At 28.0% G+C, this 19,127-nt stretch overlaps 1 protein-coding gene across 2 annotated transcripts in view; it reads right to left on the reverse strand.

The window, feature by feature from the left end:
- Positions 1-11,059, reverse strand: part of LOC116768089 (lachesin-like) — a 35,355-nt gene extending 24,296 nt beyond the window's left edge. For both annotated transcript variants that reach the window (XM_032658722.2, XM_032658721.2), the window contains exons 1-2: positions 10,627-11,059; positions 1,611-1,783 (exon numbers count right to left, since the gene is read on the reverse strand). In XM_032658722.2, coding sequence (XP_032514613.2) covers positions 1,611-1,783; positions 10,627-10,735 — 282 coding nt within the window. In that variant the 5' untranslated portion in view covers positions 10,736-11,059. The remainder of the gene's footprint in view (positions 1-1,610; positions 1,784-10,626) is intronic.
- Between the last annotated feature and the right edge of the window lie 8,068 nt (positions 11,060-19,127).

Genomic DNA, 19,127 nt, shown 5'->3' on the forward strand with positions numbered 1-19,127 from the left:
TGTTATAATACGCAAGTCATCGGGATCATCACTAAAACACTGTTTAAACGTCATTAGCGTGATCGATCGTCTTTAGAACGGCATCGTTTGTCATTGGCGACAGTAAATGGGTCTTCTATAAGGAGGTTATTTACGGACCACTTTAAGAAAAAACACGTGAAAGAGTAAGTCCCACTGATAAAATGTTTACGGAGTTTCGCATTGGAAGATCATTAATTTTGTTTTCTTCGTGGTTCGCCATTTTGCAGGACTTTGGTACGTTGCAGCTGTTTTGCAAAGAAAATAATAAATGGTTCTTCTCCTCAATCGAACCTGTTTGCATTTTTATACTAAAAGTATTGGTGTTCTTCACAACTTTCATGGACTCGTCTTTTACATTTTGTGACTTATATGTATGTTAGAACTTACCCAAAAACATCATTAAGGCTTTTATACAATTTTTGTCTGTTGTAAGTTTTATAAAATGAGTGACACTAAGTTAATAATATATTAATACGAAAAAAATAAATAAAATAATCATAAAAGACTTTCCCAACATTTCCTAATACACTTTTTCGTGTTGGATTTATTAAGGCTGTGTCGGCTTCAATTTTCTGAACATGCAATAATATAAGTTGAGTAAAATTATGTAGATTGGTAAGATGGTATGACGGATTAAGGTCGTATCAGAGACAGATCCGATTAGAATAATGATTTTCAAATTCTAAGGCTGTTCTAAATAATTATTATAATGGAGGAAAATACAAAGAATAACAGGAAGTATAAGGAAAATATCAAGATATAATAGTTTAATGTAAAATGACGGTAGCTTCGGCAAAGATTTTAATGGATTTACGTTCTGCACCTGCGTTTGTCTATAAATACTTAATATTTTGAGCGCAGCAATGCCAGGTCTGAAAGGTAAAATTTTTGAGGTACACATCTTTCTATATTAGTTGTAGTGAAAGTGATCTCAATACCGTTTACAAAGGTATCAACCATATACACTAAAAACGCTTAAATTAATAAATAGGATTTTTTTATTTTACCTGTTTTCTATATAAAAAACAAATTTATCTTACATCGACCTAACGTAATGTTATTATTTACTTTTTGCTTTTGTAAAGAGATTCAAACATTGATTTGATTTTAGTCACAATGTCATAATGCCTTTTATGTTGCTTATAATATTAAATATAAGTTAACTAATTACTTACATAAAAATTCAAATAGAAAATATAGTTGGTTTAAGCGACGTAAATTCTGTAGGTTACAGGTTCGAATACTGCTCAAATCTACGTAATTTTCTCTCCATATTTTCCATTTTTCATATATTTCAATTTATTTGTAATAATTTTACTTTGAAAAAAAAACTACAAGTCGAGGAAATATTTTATTTGTAGTCATATTTATATTCATTTCTAATAGTTCTGTATCCAAGCTTCCTTTCTATAAAAATTATATTATATTCAATATTCCAGTTACCGAAAATAAAATATATACATACTTCTGTGAAATGTACACAGTAAGAAATAAATTACCGCAATATTACTGACAATATATTAAAAATGTACGTCGATATTTTTTATAATATTTACCTATCTAGTTTTATATTAGTATAAAATATTTACCTTGTAGTCTCCTATGTCCGATACCGAGCAAGTGAGAACAGCTTCTCTCCCCAAAGCAACAGTCACATTGTCGATGGGACCAACAAAATTTGGTTCAACATCGCGCAGAGATACTGTTGGACCAACCCTACTTAGTGGCGATGTTGTTTGATATCGCATGTGGTTCTTGACAACTGAAACAAAAAAAAAACTTACTTACTTACTTACTAAAATACTACTTACTGCTTATCATCCAATCGTTAATTACTCCAAATAAAAATGAAATACCGTGTCTCATATATATAATTTTAAGTATAAAAGTAGCCCATTTTTTAATTCAAATATATTAATAGAAGGAAGTCATTCCTTTACAACTTTAATGGAGACTTAAGTCGTGTGATATTATCAAAATAAACTAAATGGGAAGCGTCTTCTTATAAATCGTTGACCCTTTTTTATCGCCACTGGTTTTGGGTGTAGGGCGTGGATAAGGTCGATGTTTCTCGGAGCTTCTAATCTCACCTCTGATTGCGAAACGTTCTCAAGATTTTTACGAGGCCATTAAAGATCTCGACGAGGTTGTGTGTTAATATGTGGATGCGGAATAAAACCTCAGCTATTTCATTATTGGGTAGCTAAAACCTGGTTTGGACGTGTTCCGAGCCAATTACAAAGAAAGTTTTCTGTTGGAATGGATACGGTATCGACTAAGGTACGTTCTACTTAAAAACACACTCTAAACCATTTTAAAATGGTAAATGTTACGTCTGCTTGATACAACTTTAATTTCACCACGATATTAATAAATAATTAGATTATTTATCACAATTACCGACTCGATCTAACCAAAGTACTTTAAATGGTGATGCATAAATATATTAATTAAAAATATATATGTCAATTTAAATTTATTTTTAATATTGTATGTATATTCTTATCCCCTGTTATGTTCAGTTAGCTTATCACGCTTAGTAATTTCAATAACGTCAAGAACAGTAGAGAATTCCTTTGTGGGAAGCTTCGTAGTATCAGATAATAACAGCACAGATCAAGTGGGCAGAGTATGCAAGTTCGTTATAAAAACCCGTAGGAACTTGAAGTTTAATTCTAAGGAAATAAGAAGTAATATTCTATGATCTGTTTTAAATAATGTTTAAAGAAACGCTTCTTCAACATTTACGTTACGTTTTTAAAATGGGTATTGTAGAAATTTTTGCATTAAAGTAGGAAAAATAAATAAATGGAATAATAGTCAGTAAAATTTCTAACATTTATATTCTCAAATATTGGTCAAACGTAAACGCTTAACGTACGGAATATTTGGAAACAGCGTTCTGGCGCAGCGCCAAATATAGGTAGCTTACTAACCTCTGCTAAGCCAGAGTAAGGCATGTATCCTTTGTAATTAAACATCGTATTACAAAGAATTGCCTTTTAATAATTAATTATAGTCAATAACGTGGCTTGCTTATTACTTAAGATATAATAATTATTAATTTTCTTAGAATCAAAATAGAGGTCTTAGAGCAATTTAAATTTTAATGAATACACAATTTTACTATAGGTAACGTTTTCTTATATTTTGAAATTAAGGGAATCTTTGTTTCTTCACCTATTTAACGTTTAAAAAACAAATGAAAGTACCTTTTTGCTGTTCACTTTTAAATTATTCTAAAGAATTTTCTAGAAGATATAAATAATACTTTAAATTATTGCGATATAAAACTATAAATCACTACCTCCGTAACATCTTTAAAACGCTCATCAATCAGCAGGATACACTTTTAACACTTTCATTGAACGGTTTTCTTTTGTTAGTAATGAAAATAGATTAATCATCTGTGGTTAAAAAATGACACTTTGATTACAAGCAACCGAAGCGGTATTGATTTTATAACACTATGGGTAGTTCCCAGATCTTGTTTTATTTTTGTAAAAATAAATAAGTCATTATTAATGTTTTAATATTTTCGGGATTACCCATTTATATAAAAGTATATTTTTCGGATAAAAAACGCGCAGTGAGCTTGTAATTTTAAATTTACAAAAAGAGATGAAGTTTTTATCTCATCTGCCCGACATCTTGATATATCACAATATACATACATTTCTTTTGTAAATATTACTTTTAAATGTGCTTAAAACGTTGTGTTTGTTCTGAAATCATTAATAAACAATAAAAAATTCTTTGAAAGTTGTTTTAAAATTAATTATTATTTTAAGACGGTGGGTTGTAAAAATATGTACAACCATTTTGAAAGAAAATATAAATTTAATTGTAAGGAAGTGTCTGATATAAAAACTAAATATAAAATATTTAGTATGACTTATATTTAATATTTAACCTTTTTATCATATTCTGCTAGTGGCTCATATATTCCAGATCATCATGAAGTCAAGAACTAATACTAATGAACGAGCAAATTATTTTCCAAGTTGGTTAAATGGGCTATTATTCTTGATGAGCAGGCGATCTATCACATGAGCTTTCAGCGGGTTGTAATTAACGTTTGGCCACAAACGAACATTATGTACTGTCTTCCTTCTTCAGTCATTTAAGATGAATTTTATAATAAAAATAGTATTTAACATTTATTACTAGCAGATTTTATTTTAGGTTAGAGATATCTATATATAATTCAAAAAGATTTTTAAAAAATAACACAATCTTTCATCTTTGTTTTTAACAAATTAAAATATTAAAGATTTAAGTAAAAGTATATGTAAAACACAAAAGGTTATATGTTTTATTTATATTTATTTCAAAATTATTCACTGTAGAAAGACAAGGAAATATTAAAGGGAAAATATATTTATTATTGTTGTGTTATATTTGGAATTTGAAATTCCAGTTATTCTACATATATTTGTATGGAAAAGTCTGAAGAAAATGTCTCGGTAAGGTAAAATTATTTTCTATTACGTGTTATATTTGATTAAGGCGTTAGAGAAGTTTAATGCCAAAGTGGAATAATTCTTATCAACTATCATATTCTCCTTAAGAAAATTCAGTTTCACAATATATTACACATAATTTTTTGATGTTTTTCTGTATTTCAAAGTATTTTCTGTGTTTCAAAGAAAAAAAAAATACTTTTGGGAAATAGTCACGGTGTGCCCAAGATATATGTATGCTACATAAGGGTTATCTGCTTTTATATTCTAAAGATCTCATTGTCCAGATTCAAGAGAAAAACTATAAAAAATCTGTCCATAACTTGCACATTATTTTATAAAATAATTAATAGGTGTAGGTCACGATGCGGCTGATACCATATGTATTGCTGGATTGATTTTTAATGTCATTGGTACGACAAGACTCAAAAGTTATCAATCAAATGATAACGAAATATATTGCCATAAATTACATCAAACCAATTTCTGCGATACGTTTCTGAACATTTATAATCAAATATAAAAAAGGGTTTCTTGTTTCCCAATCAAACAGAAAATTCCAGAATTTTTAGATGGAATTTTAAAACCTTTCTGCCGTTCTATTTATTGTTCGTATGGCTCAAAACAAAAACCATTACTTGTTTACTGGAATAAATGTTAGCAATCTACGAGCTGTTATTCGAACTTCGATTGTGCAGTTATAAATGGGTTACCAAACAATCCAGTGCGTTGGAATTTTTACTCACTATAGTTTGTTAAAAAAGTTGTGTGGACCCACCCTAGTTAGTCAGAATTAACGATCCTTCCATTTGTAATCTTTTTCAAGTTTTAATGGCCCTCGTTAAAATCGCGTATTAATTGTCTCAATTCATAAACTATAATTTCACAATGGACAATTTTACCGTTACAATGTGGATAATTCATTTGTAAAGAAATTAATTCAATTTATGCAAATTGTTCGCATTTTAAAGACAGCACGATATTTTACTATAAATGTAAACCAAAGTAAAAAAGGTACACTTTATTATACAACAAATTACCAAGAATAGGTGTACATTTTTCTTTTAAATGAACCACAACATTATTTAGTAGGCTTTTAAGACACGCCATTGTTTTGCTCCAGTGTTGTAAGATAGTACCGGACGTAAGGTCACTATACCGGGCTGTTAGCCAGAATGGCCTGTTGTTAGTCTGCTACAATGAGAGCCATATTTCAACCTGCGGGCACACAGTGTAGTATAAACAATTCAGTGATAATAGTCACATCAGCATAATCGTAATGATGTTCAATAAATTCAGGTATCTTTTGCTTCAGATGTAGATTGTAATTACGTGACTAATGTATTACTCATAGATTCGATCGTACGATACAAGATTTTCAATTATTTCATATAGATTTTGATTTCTGTTTTGGATGATAAATCAATTTAAGTTCCTCTGCAAATAAAAACAATCAATATAAATAAAATAAAATATATTTATAGTAAAAGTTATTACATTTATGATTTTGCTTTAGAAAATTTGAGAATAGAAAGTACTGATCATTATAATATTTCCTACAAGCACCAAAGCATTGAAAAATATGAGAGCATATTATTTTCTATTCATATTCCCATTTTAGTGCAATAACTCAAAAGTATATCTTCAGCTTTTTGTCATTTATATATTTCTAAATGTTCTTGAGTTAGAAAAATATCGTAATATCATTTTTCATGCCTCATAACTTTCCTGATTGATCACAATATTTCGTCAATAGTTAATGGTCGATTTTATGGTTGCATTTTACTTTATATATAATTTTATTACTTTTGGATTGTTTTCCATGTAACTTTCGACTCTGTGAAAATGCATAATATAAATATCTTCTCACCTTTTATACGTTGACATTTAATTAAAAAAATATATTAATGCAAGAACTTTACAAGGATATGGATGTTATAAATTGAACTAACAACGCTTTGTCTCTAGGGTGGTTCTGTTAATGACATAATCAAATTGTCCCACACATCTGGCCTGGGAGGGAACCAGACAATGCATACGCACGGATACCCCCGATAATGACCCGATACAGCGTGAAGATTTATAGCACCTTAAACGTATAGTTGCTGATTTTGATTTATACGTTTTCGTCCCCGTGTTTTATGCTTTATACTTCCAACTCAACGACTCTGTTCCATAATTCAACATAAATATGTAGATACGTATCATATGACATGATAGTTATTTTCACATTTTTTATTTTTGCAAGAATATTGATTGTCTCTAAAACATTTTTAGAATTTTCATACTACATTTTTAGTATTATTATTTTCATAAAAGCTAGTAGCTTTCTGTTAATTTAGAAATTATACTTGTTCATATAATAAATCTGTAAGTTTTACTTGTTCATAATAAAACGTGCAATAATAATCTTTTCTTTTTCACAATAGACTATAATAAATAATGAGAAATATAAAGAAAAAATAAATCCTTGTAATTTTCTTTGGTATTCATTATTTCTACAATATTTCTCAACAGATAGCCATACAATGTGCACGAATTCCTTTGGATAAAGTGTTATTGCAGCGAAATCTTAAAACATTTTTTATATACAGTTTTAAACTGTAACAGATGAGAGAAACAAATATGAAGAGGGAACGAAACTGCGAAAAACAACAAAACTGTAAACGAACGGTACCTAGGGAAACGGATAGTCATTTATAATTTAAGGAACGAAGCAAGGGTGCGCCTCTTAAAAAGCAATTTCCCTGCTGCCAACTTAATCCCCAGAGGGGACATGGGTTCACAAAAAATTAAATAGCCCTTCTGGACAACAATGCAATTTACAAACACAATAGTTCATGACAATGCGATGACAAGCGCATATTGATGAATGATAGTTAATATTTCAATACAAACATAAGAATTTAGTATGATTTTAATAATTAAAACCTTTTGTGTATTGTTTGGCTATTGAAAATATAGTTAATAATATGTAAACATACGGCACCTAGTTCCAAACGGTTATTTAAATGGCTCTCATAATCCAATTTTTAAATATTGCAAAGTATCACTACTTTGTAGGTAATTTAAATATATTAAATACGGAATTCTAGATAAAAGTAATCAATGCTACGAGCCTAAAATGAAAAATTAACCATGATAAAAACAAAAAATAAAAAAGACTCACGATTTTTATTATTGTATTTCTATTACTGTCTGGATCGCACAAACTATGCAAAGATTTTGTGCATCGCATACTGAATGCTTTTATAACTGTAAAAACTTAGGGTATGAAGTTTTAACTTCCAAAAACTCTTATCCGCAAAGTCAGTGGTTATTTTTTTGCTATTTGGGTGAAGTAAAACCAAATGTCTGTGCAGGATTTTTTCAAAATATTAATTTTAGCTCTTACGCTTCAAGTATTTGAAACTTTCGCTGTGATCGATTCTAAAAGGTTGAGGTATATAGCATTCGTATTGTGACCCTTACTATGGAACCTCAGGGGAAATATAAGGGTGTATTGGAGTTGTGAAATGTGCAAACAATTAGAATGAGCTCTTTTTGCGGGGCTCCCACAATGGCCCTTTATGGCGGCGACAGCTTGGTCCCATTTAAGATATGGATTTTAAATGGAACTCATTACTCATGCACTAGACATCTGTTCTTTCATATTGGTTTTATTTGAAGTAGGTGTGTACATGTTTTGATTAGTTAGTGTTCAGAGCGATAAACATTGGATAATGGGTATATGTTATTGTTTGTAAGGTAAAGAATAGGAATATTATTGTTCCTCGCTATATTTCGTTTTTTGTTATATGTATGGTAGTCAATATAATTTTTTGGAAGGTTTTTTAATAGCGTAAAATATGTTTTATGTGTCAAAGAAAGCAAAAACATTTATTATTGAAACAATCTTGAACACAGTCTGTTATAGAAAAATGAATATATTAAATATTTTCTGTCAAGATTGATTATTTCATGACTTTTAGAGTATGTTGTTTATATTAACAATGAATAGACGGATTTTTGTTTTGTTTTTTCTCAATACATAACCAACAGCAATTGGAAAACAGGATGGATATCAACTGTACGTGAACTTATTCGATCTCATGCATTTAAATTCAGAATTAGTGAAATGCTGTGCCCGCAGACTTTTCCGAAGGTAAGTAAAGGTTTCTTTAATTAATTTAGATGGGAATCCTCTTGAAAACGTGATTGATATAATAGCCTTTATTGAAAATCGTGTACGTCAACATCTTTATTGTGGAAGTTTAAAAGATAATTTTCTCATTAATCTTTTAGAATTTGGAGATGTAAAAATTAAATCAGAAGTTTATAAGTTAAATTACTTTTTGAATACTTTTGTGTTTAGCTTTATCGTTAAATCCATTACGCAAGTCCATTAAAAACTCTCGTCTATTGTTCGTATTGTTAGTTTAAACTTGGATAATATAAACTGCGATCGGGTAATAATTTAGGAAGTTTTATGGCTCATGTCGTAGCCTCTATTATGTGCAAAGCTAAATTGGAATTTGTTCATCCGTAACATTGTGATTGAGTTAGAAATTCAAACTAAATTATAATTAAATTTTGATCTTAGCTTATTTAGCCTCCTTGTTTTAAAATATTAAAAGAGCTCTTTGGGTATTATAAAGTACAAGAATAACAATCTAAAGAAAAATTTCATATTTTTTCCTGTCCAATTCTTTTGTCAGGGGATGTTTCAATTCTGTACCATACATATTTTCTTCATTGTAATTGCAATTTTTCCGCTTGACAGGGGTCGCTACTAGCAAATCGGCATACCTTTTTGCGGTAGGAACGCAAATAATCTATCCATATTCGGAGACCAGTCTCCGTTGGAAAAATCTGTGACATTAAGGGGAGGGGAGCTCGGTTCGTTACGTTTTGTAGCTCCCTAGAGATACCAAGGAGTTCAGACTACATGAATGTTTTACTTTTACGTCAGAGTTCTGATTTGTAGCCAACAGGCGACGCATTTTGTGTTGTTCAATATTCTGCTTCATGTAACATTTTTATGTACTATGTTTTATTAATAAACGTTTACATATCACAAGTTCAATCAGGAAACATAAATATAACATTATCTAATTTTGATAACTCTCTAATAAGAACGGTGAATTTTACATGTATATAAAATATTGTGATCGTACTCCTTGCCTGAGGAAGCTTTTTGAACTCTTAAATCAAACTTCTTAAAGTATGGAAGAGAGGAAAACATATTTTACTAATCTCACATTTTTCGCTGTTACAATCTTCAGAACGCGTTGTGATCGTATACACAGATATATTCTTGATACAAATGTAAAGGATTTTTCAAATACAAATACGATGGATTTACGGACGAAATTTCTTCAGTTCCAAATAATTTCACGGTTTTGGAAGTTGAGACAAAAGGTTTTATATATCATTGTAATGTATGTTTTAAGAGACCCAGGTAAATGAATTTCATAAATTTCCTAAATGGATGTTTTTTACCTTTTACTGATTTCTAAATTACAATCTAAATGTTTAAAGAATAACCAGGAACATGTTTACTCACATGAAAAAATAAGAGATACATGTTATAAAATACTGATACGCTTCACTTTAATTATATTGTTTATATATCCGACTTAGTGTGTAAACTAAAAAAGACTTTATTTTTTGAGAATACTGAGTACTCTTAGGTAAAACTACTATTTATTAAAAGAATACTGCGCGTAAAGGTTCTAGGTACAGGCAACTCTAAATGAAAAATTTAATTAAGTTTTAATTTTTATTTTAATAAGTCGAATTAACACTGAATAATATTTCAATCTCTATATACAGATAAATTAGCTTTAGCGCTTTCACTACCACTCGTTTATTTTTAAAGTTTATTACATTGTTTAATATCATTAAAACATCTCAATATTTACCACGAATAAAAATAAGAAAACCTTAGTAAGATAAAGGACTTAAGATTTAGGACTTTTATATTATTAAAACAATTGTATAATTTCTTTTATTTAAATGTATAATATAGTTCTTGCACATCCTAAAGAGAATTATAGCAAATACGTGATCTAGATATAGGTGCTTCTAGGAGATGATAATTGTAAAGTCATTCCTTCGTAATACATGAAATAAGAATTACTTTTTACTAATAAAACCTTACCTTTAGTGCTCTCAACCATGCTGTCCATTCTCCAGAGAAGTATCACGCCGTAAACCGTTAGAAGCATTTTGTAATTACGACACATTTCGATTTTACGGATCAACCTCATATCTTTGCAATCTGGCAATGATGCCTGCTATACGTAAAAGTGACAACATTAGAATGCCCCGGATTATTTATCTTTATGTACTTGTAAACGATTATTTTCATATTTGAAAAAAAATATCTAAATAAGTTTAATCATAATAACTTATAATATAAATATATATTTGGATGATATTCTTTAAGTTTCTTTCCTTTCTAATTGCTTTTATATTGAAACCACAAAGGACACGACTTCATTAGGGCCTGTATTATAAAACAGGAAAGATGAAGTTCATTTCAATCGGTTCATTAAAGTTTTAATTACATCGGTAATGAAGCTTTAGTTCAGCAGCACCTGCAACAAAAATAAATATTGTAGTTGTTTTTTTTTGTACACAATCGCTTAAAACGGGATTCATCTAATACATATCACACAAAAATAAGACTGTCTAATAACACAAGCAAATTTTGTGTGATGTCCTTAATATTATCAATTGCTATATTTTCTTGATAACATTTTTGAGCACTAACATTCATTAGAGGTCGTTAAATATGACGACATAAGAAGATGAATCGTAAATATTTGTAATATATTGTTGTGAAAAGAAACAAAGCTTTATGTAAACATTGTATAAAGCTTTCAAAGTAAACACATAAAAATTCATTCACAGCTCACCGCTCAAGTAACATAAAAGGGTATAAAGATTTGACTTTTTGTAGATGTAAAAGTATACAGTCAGTCAACTAAATTACAGTGGTGCTTGTGATCTTTAATTTTTGTGAGCTTTATTTTTATCACACCTTTTGAATTCGTTTTATGTTCTTATATTTAATAAACTATGTTTTATCAACTTGTGTTTGTCTCTTCAAAATTGTTCCTTTTGCCTGAGTGAAAGGTATGATTGCTTCATGAAGCGCAAAAAATACAGTAAATCGATTTAATCATGAAAATATATACACATAACAAGAAAACCAAAATTTTCCATCATTGCTTAGAATGTTAATAAGAATTCTAAAAAAAATTCATTTATAATATATAAATCAGACACATTAAAATTAAAACAAATTTATTTAAGTATAGGTTTTGTATTATCTAATATAAATATTCAACCATAAATGCAAAGTTTCGCCGATGTGGTAGGAACTGACGAATTAAGGTCATGCAAAACGATGTAAAGGTATAAAAATAAAATGAAAGAAATTTTACATTTAACTTTTTATTTATATTTGAACATCGAAGCCTAGTGTTTCAAACATTGTTTAGCCGCCATTTTACGTAATGTTAACTAGAGTAATTAACCGAGTGCTTTTAAGTAAACGGTATAAAGCGCTTTATAAATGTTACAGAACTTCTTTCTAGTTTTTTTAAACGTAACATTAACTCTAATAACAGAAGACTTAGCACTAGTTCCGTTGGCTTTGTGATTTTATCAAAGTAGGTAGCTCTTTATTTTACTGAACACTGTATCTCGAAACCTCACATTTAATGGAACTCATTCTATTAATTCAAAAGATTTTTCTGTGATGTTTTAGAAAACGCGAAGAGCATATATTGTTTTAAGTTGAAGTGTTTGCATTTTATCTGAATACGTATTTTTTCATTTGAGTGAGATAATTTATGTTGTGAAATAAATATAAGCACAAACATATTTTTCTACGATTGGCGTTCTTATTTACGTAGATCAACAAAATATTTAATTTTGTTTAAAAATTTTTTTTGCTTTTTTATATTTACTCATATAACAATAGAGTTACATAAGATTCTACTTTAAGTGATCAAGTCTGAGGACAAAATTTTATGTAACCTTTTAAAGATTTACACGACTAGATATTGAAATAAAATTGAGTTTTTCGTTTAGAAATAATGTCTTTTTTTATTATATTTCACATTAATTATCTTGATGTTTCTGATACTTTACAGCAATTTTTCTTCTTTTATCCAGAAAAACACAATTAATATGAAAAATTTTAATCTTGCAAATAGTTTTATTTAAGTTATTTTATTAACTGACTTTTATTATAATATTTGGTAGCAAAATTCTTCTCATGTTATTAATTTTTCGAAAGATTCATAGAAAATTGGTGATTTTAAGTCAAAATCAATTTAATTACTTTATCATAATGGACCGTTTCAGATCAGCTCTAAATTTAAGTTAGTTTATTACGCGTATTCTTTCCTCAAACCATCATTTAAAATTTAAATTAACAAACATGATGTCCTTAAGTAAGGGTTATGTAAATTTCATTTCAAATGTTGAGGACTACTAATTTATATTAAAAAAAAAAATAAAAGCACACGTACAAACATTAGAATTTAAATAAAAGAATTATAAAAAAACACTTTTTGGTCTGTAGTAACAAATTGTATCATTCACAGAACAAAAACTGTTGACGTAAATAACAATAGGCGAGCAGGCTGTAAATGGGTTTAATTTTTATCAATGGAATAAAAAATAAATAATGGTTTTTTTTTTTTAGCATTATCAAAACCTTATTTTTATTAACAAGACAGTTTTGACTAGAATTTCATAAATATAATCTTCAAGGCTAACAACTCTTAATCAGACACTTAAGAACAAGCTACGGGTGAGATAGATTCAAGTAAAATTTAATGAAGTTTACCGTTTTAGGATTTTATTTTTAATAAAAAGTTTACTGTGTTATACACAGACTGATGTTTTGTAACAAAAGGATTTTACTTTTTATTTGTAAAGTATTTTAAAGTATAAGTTTCATTGCGTTTATCCTGTATTAATAGATTATATTTTTTTTATCAGGCAATAAGTAAAAGTGCAGTTTTGATTCCATTAGAGCTGTGGTAATATCGTTACCTATGGAAACGATCGATTGAAAAGCAAGAGCGGCAGAGACGGCCAGACGGTTTGTTTGGGATTATTAAGTTTTATATTTTTTAATACCAATAATTGGCTTTCAGAAATGCGCTTTTGATAGAATTTTTAGAACACAGGATTTTTAATATTTTTCTTGCAATCTTCTGGTTTCAACTTGTTTATTATAATTTGTTTTGGTACCTTAAAAAATAAACCAATCTATAACAGGCAATATAATAGAAAAAAAGATTAGCTCTTAAAATCATAATTAGTATAAATATATATACATATTTAAATATGTAAAACAGTAATAATTTACTTTGTATATAAATTTTTGCAAAATATAATTGCGTAAGTTATTTTGTGTTTATGTATTTTTTTAATGAAATGTCGATTATGATGGTTTTCAATTTCGGTTAAACAATTTTTCGTTCATATTTAAAATATAGCATCAAATTTAAAATCTGGTAGAACTAAATAAAATTAAGAAGAAATAATACTGGAAATACTACATGAACATTCTATCGCGATCAGATTCATCTCTATTATATGTATAAAAAGTATAAATTTCCTGAACATAAATGTTTTGTAAACGAAATATCTTCAGTTACTTGCACAATAATGTCTAACAGGTTTTATTTAGTGCCGTAATCTTGCCCGTAAAATATATTACGGCTGTACCTGCCGTAATCTATAGCTTCTTTATGTAAAAACAGAATGTTTAACTCGAATACAAATATGTAGGCATTCAACACTACGTGGATTCGTTGTTGTATGAAACGTTAAGACAAAATGATATGTTATTGATTGATTGTATATGAGTTTGGTAGGAAATTTCCATCGCAATTACTCATATCATATAAAAGTTGGTGTACCTTTGTTTGTTTATTTTAGAATTACTTTTTCTCTTCGTTAACGAAGTTAGGGTTAACCTAAGTCTTTAAAAATAAAACAAGAACTTAGGTTAGTTATATTTTTATAATAGATTCAATTATTTCTTTTAATGTAATAATATAAAGATAATTTAAAACTCGAATTCCTACAGAACCAGCTTAAAATAAAAATGTACAAAAGTAAACAGTTCCCTAGGGATCTATTCCCGTTTTATTATAAGCTATAATTAACTCTTTGATGGTCGAAGACATCTGTTTGCTGTGTACTAAAATTCATTTGATATTTAAAACGAGGACAATTTTCTAATTAGTTGACATATTTAGGATATGATTCGACTAAAATAAAACAGATATAGCGATGATTTATGTGCTTACGTTTTAGTTTTGTACAACGATTAGTAAACTACTAATTTCTTTTCAAAGCGTGAGCCAAAATTTGATATTTATAACATGATCCTAAATATTTTTTAATATTTTATATTCATTATCTTCTCTGTGCGCTGTAAAATATTTCGTTGGAATATTTAGTTTAAAATTGCATCATTCATTGTATATTTTTAGTTCCGTCTAATTAATTTTTTTTTCATGTTTTCTATTTTAGTTTGCTCGCACAAACTGTTTATTTTCACGTCTATATATATCATGAATATAAGCATATAAGTTCATACAATAAAATTATTTTTTTTCATTTATAAAATTAGATTATTTTAGATATTAATGAACATGTGTATTAATATTTTTTATTTTTATTTACACTGTCCTTTAAATATTGACTTGCTTTAAGGCTATCAGACTTAAGGTTATTACACTTATTAATAGAATACCAAGTAAAATTTTTAAAATACACTCTTTTTTGGTAAATAACTTTTTTTTTTATAAATATGATCATATGAAGACAGGCAAACGTGATTACTATAATGAACTGAGCAATTACACGATCATCATCTTTACTTTTAATTAGTTTACCTGAGTAACGAACCAAATTGTTTTCTGCTTTTACAGTGTTTTTATTAATAAAATCTCACGTATTTAGTTACGTAAAAATAATTGAACAAAGTTATTTGTATTTTATATTAAGTTTTTTTTAAACTTAACTCATAAATTTCGAGGTCTTAGTATTATTTGCGAATTTTAGCTTCAATGAAGTGGCATGTTATGTTGAAATATTATGTGAATTTTTAACGATCCAGAATCACAAGAGCTAGGTTTAATTAAGAAAAAAGCACTGTAATGGAGCGTAACACAATTAAAAACTAGGTAGGAGCATTATCTTCATAAAAACTGGGACCTAAAGAAATTTAAAGAAACGTTTACATTTTATTTATGTATACAAATATTCCCTTTATATGAATTCACTTAAAGGCAACACTTCAGACTAACAGACTGGAATTTTTATAGCATTTAGTAAAATAAAACTAATATAAGAGAAAGAATTTATTTAAAGTTGAAAGAGTTCGTGGCTTTTAAGTATCCGACGAAAATAGTTGAGTTATGAGTGATGAAAATTGTTGTATAATAATATACACTTAATTAAGATAATTATAAATATTTATTGAGCATATTATTTATTTATCTAAAGTATTTTTGCTTATTTTATATTTATTTTACTATATTCTAAAGTGTTTTCTGTTTTTGTTTGTAAGTCTGTTAAGTGATATTCACACAACGAATTTAAAAACAAATCTATTCAAATGAAGCAATTATCTAGCAGACGCGATGATAAAATGAAATGTATTTTATAAAAATGTGTTAGGTGCGGGTATCATAAGAGAAATAATAATAGTAGCTGATATAGCACAAAGATGAGGTATTTATTCTCAAATCAATCTCAAGAGATTTATGAATAAGACGTCGGTACGAATTTTTGAATTTCCCTAAGGGAATTACTGAAAATTAAAGATATTAAAAAGCCATTAAACACATAATTACCATCTAAATATATAATTTTTCTGCATTTTTTTGTCATGGAATATCTTAAAGATAATATTAATAATTGATTTATTATTAAATGAAATTCAAAAAAAGTATGAGTTTTTCGTTACATCACTAATGCGCTACAAACTTAGAATTATAATTAAACTATCTATAATATAATTCCACTTCATAGCTATAAAAAAGCGCTGTACTTTTAAATCAATCAATGAAAGCATTATATAAAATAAAGATTATAACATTGTCTGTCTTTAAATATAATAACTTAGTAATTTCTACAAATATAATATAGATCTATTAGAAGTTGCTGCTTTACAGCCAATGAACCTAATAAACATTGATTAGCCGCTTACAAGTCGTCCGCTTTACACCAAGTTCATTGTTTAGCACTTTGGAACTTGGATATGACATCCGGCAGTTGGTTTATTATTTGTTAATATATTTATAATGAAAGAAGATATGCATCTATCTCGTATCACATGACTTTTATCTCGTCGGCCCGTGATCACGGTTGCAGTAAAAGAATCGAAACTTAATTATTATGTAAATATAAAATAGTAATAATTTATTAACAGAAAAACTTAGTTTCATTTAATTGTGTACACGCAAAAAATCTTAGATATCATTAGACAAATATTCACAATGCTGTAAAATTTATATGTAGATTTTACAATTTATAAATATTTCATCGTGCCTCTTTTTCGTCTTGTATTTGTCGGAGCTCTCATTTCTATTTCAAAATAATAAAGTTTGTTCCCAAACAACCATAAACTGCCGCCATTAACTTAAATCAATAGTAATTTAAAGTGATATTTTTTTATTATTAGGTTAAATAACTAAAAATTACGCTTATAAAATGTTGTAAGTTTTGTTTTTTTAAAACTTTTAAAGGTATTCTCCGTAATAAAAAAAATACATTAGTAAGTATTTGAGAACTTAAGATATTTTGACTATAACTACAGATATATTAAAATACAATTACTTATCTTTTCACACAATGTTATTAGATTAAAAGTAAGTAAATAAATATTGTTAAAAAAATTTAATAGTTATATAAAATAATATATTTTATTCTCACTTTTTAAACAAAAATCTAAATTTTTCTCGTTTACACGTCAGATATCCGATTGAAAATTAATTACTTTACTTAAACTTTATTTTGAAGTAAGGAATTTACAGGCACGAATGTAAACATCAATAATCGAGCCTAAAAATACAAACCTCCTTGCCGTCTTTGTTTATTTAGTCGACTTATGGACAGCAGATTATGTTATTGTATTTGGATTAGAAGAAAAAAACCTCAAAAATTTTGTAAAATTCGTCTTTTGTTTTGATTTTAAATTGACGTCACTGAATGAGCAACGCTACTAATTAGTGATCTCATTTTCGATGGAATTGACTTCAAAATTTGCTTTCCTGTAATTATAAATTTACAAACAGATTGAACATTTCATTAACAGCGACATTGTTGAGTTGATTGGATCTTTTAATCAATAATTCTATCAACAGTTCTGTGCCGTTAAGTTAATTACATTTTTATTAAGATTTAAAATTTTATAATGAACTTGCTAAATATTAATTTGTCCTTACGACGCAATCGGTGTTTTTTCCTAGAATAATTATTTGTTTACATTTACATTAATTTCTTAAGAAGCCGCCATATTAGGCATGATTTCCATGAAAGTTTTAGAAGTTGTTTATACATTTATCCTTCGTCAGATCACACGAGACTGAAAATATTTAATTAAAACACATCAATAAAACATTATGTATGAAACTAACAGACCGGACAGAGTTTGTTCTCTCAAGACTGGTGTAAAATTTAGACTACGGCAGGTGAAAACTTTAAAAGTCATTTATACGAGTATATAATATACTGATCTGACTGTTTATATACTAAGTGATAGATATATCACTTGGTTTCTACTATTTTTTTTACCCACAAACATAAATAAGGAGAGCTATTGATAATATATAAATGTCAATAAAATGGGTGAAAAGTTTTTGGTAAAGAATGAAAATTTATTTATATTCAATTAATAGCATCGAAACGACTTTACATCATTATTGTTTACGGATCAATTTAAATAATGCCATCCGATTCATATTTTATTTCAATTAACTTATAAATAATGTACATTATCAACCTATACATTTCCATTTATAAAAATGTTTGTGTGATTGAATCCGGTGGTAAGAGATAGTAATACTGCTCATACTTTTACCATAAATTTCTAAAATGATCTCCTATAATACGTTTCAAACGCACAAGACCCGGCGCAGTAAAAATATTACATGAAATAATTTTGCGGCTCTCATACAAATAAAGTTCATATGAAGTTTTTCCACATACACAACCTCTAGTTAAAATATATCTCAAACGGCAATTAGATAACAATTAGTTGAACCATGTGCAATAAAATAATAATAATTGCTTCCCTGAAGCCAATTTCAAACTATCGAGAGATTGCCAGATACAGAGATCATTTAAGACACTCAAAGTTTCCCTCTTTTGGCAAACTTGTTGTAATAAATATACTTTCTCGAAATAGGTGTAAGCTATCACGCCACCCTAATTGAAAAACTTCTGACAAGGGTTAAACGTTCCGTACTCATGCCTGTATCCTGTAAATTGTTGTATGTTATTACGCTCAGTGCCAAAAGTGACGTATTTATGGCTCTTGATCTCAAAATCATATCCAGTGTTGGATACAGGTTATCCTTTGAAACTTTCTATTTTATTTTCATAGCAAATAAAATA

This window comes from Danaus plexippus, chromosome 19, assembly GCF_018135715.1.
Source record: "Danaus plexippus chromosome 19, MEX_DaPlex, whole genome shotgun sequence".
NCBI classification, from domain to species: domain Eukaryota; kingdom Metazoa; phylum Arthropoda; class Insecta; order Lepidoptera; family Nymphalidae; genus Danaus; species Danaus plexippus.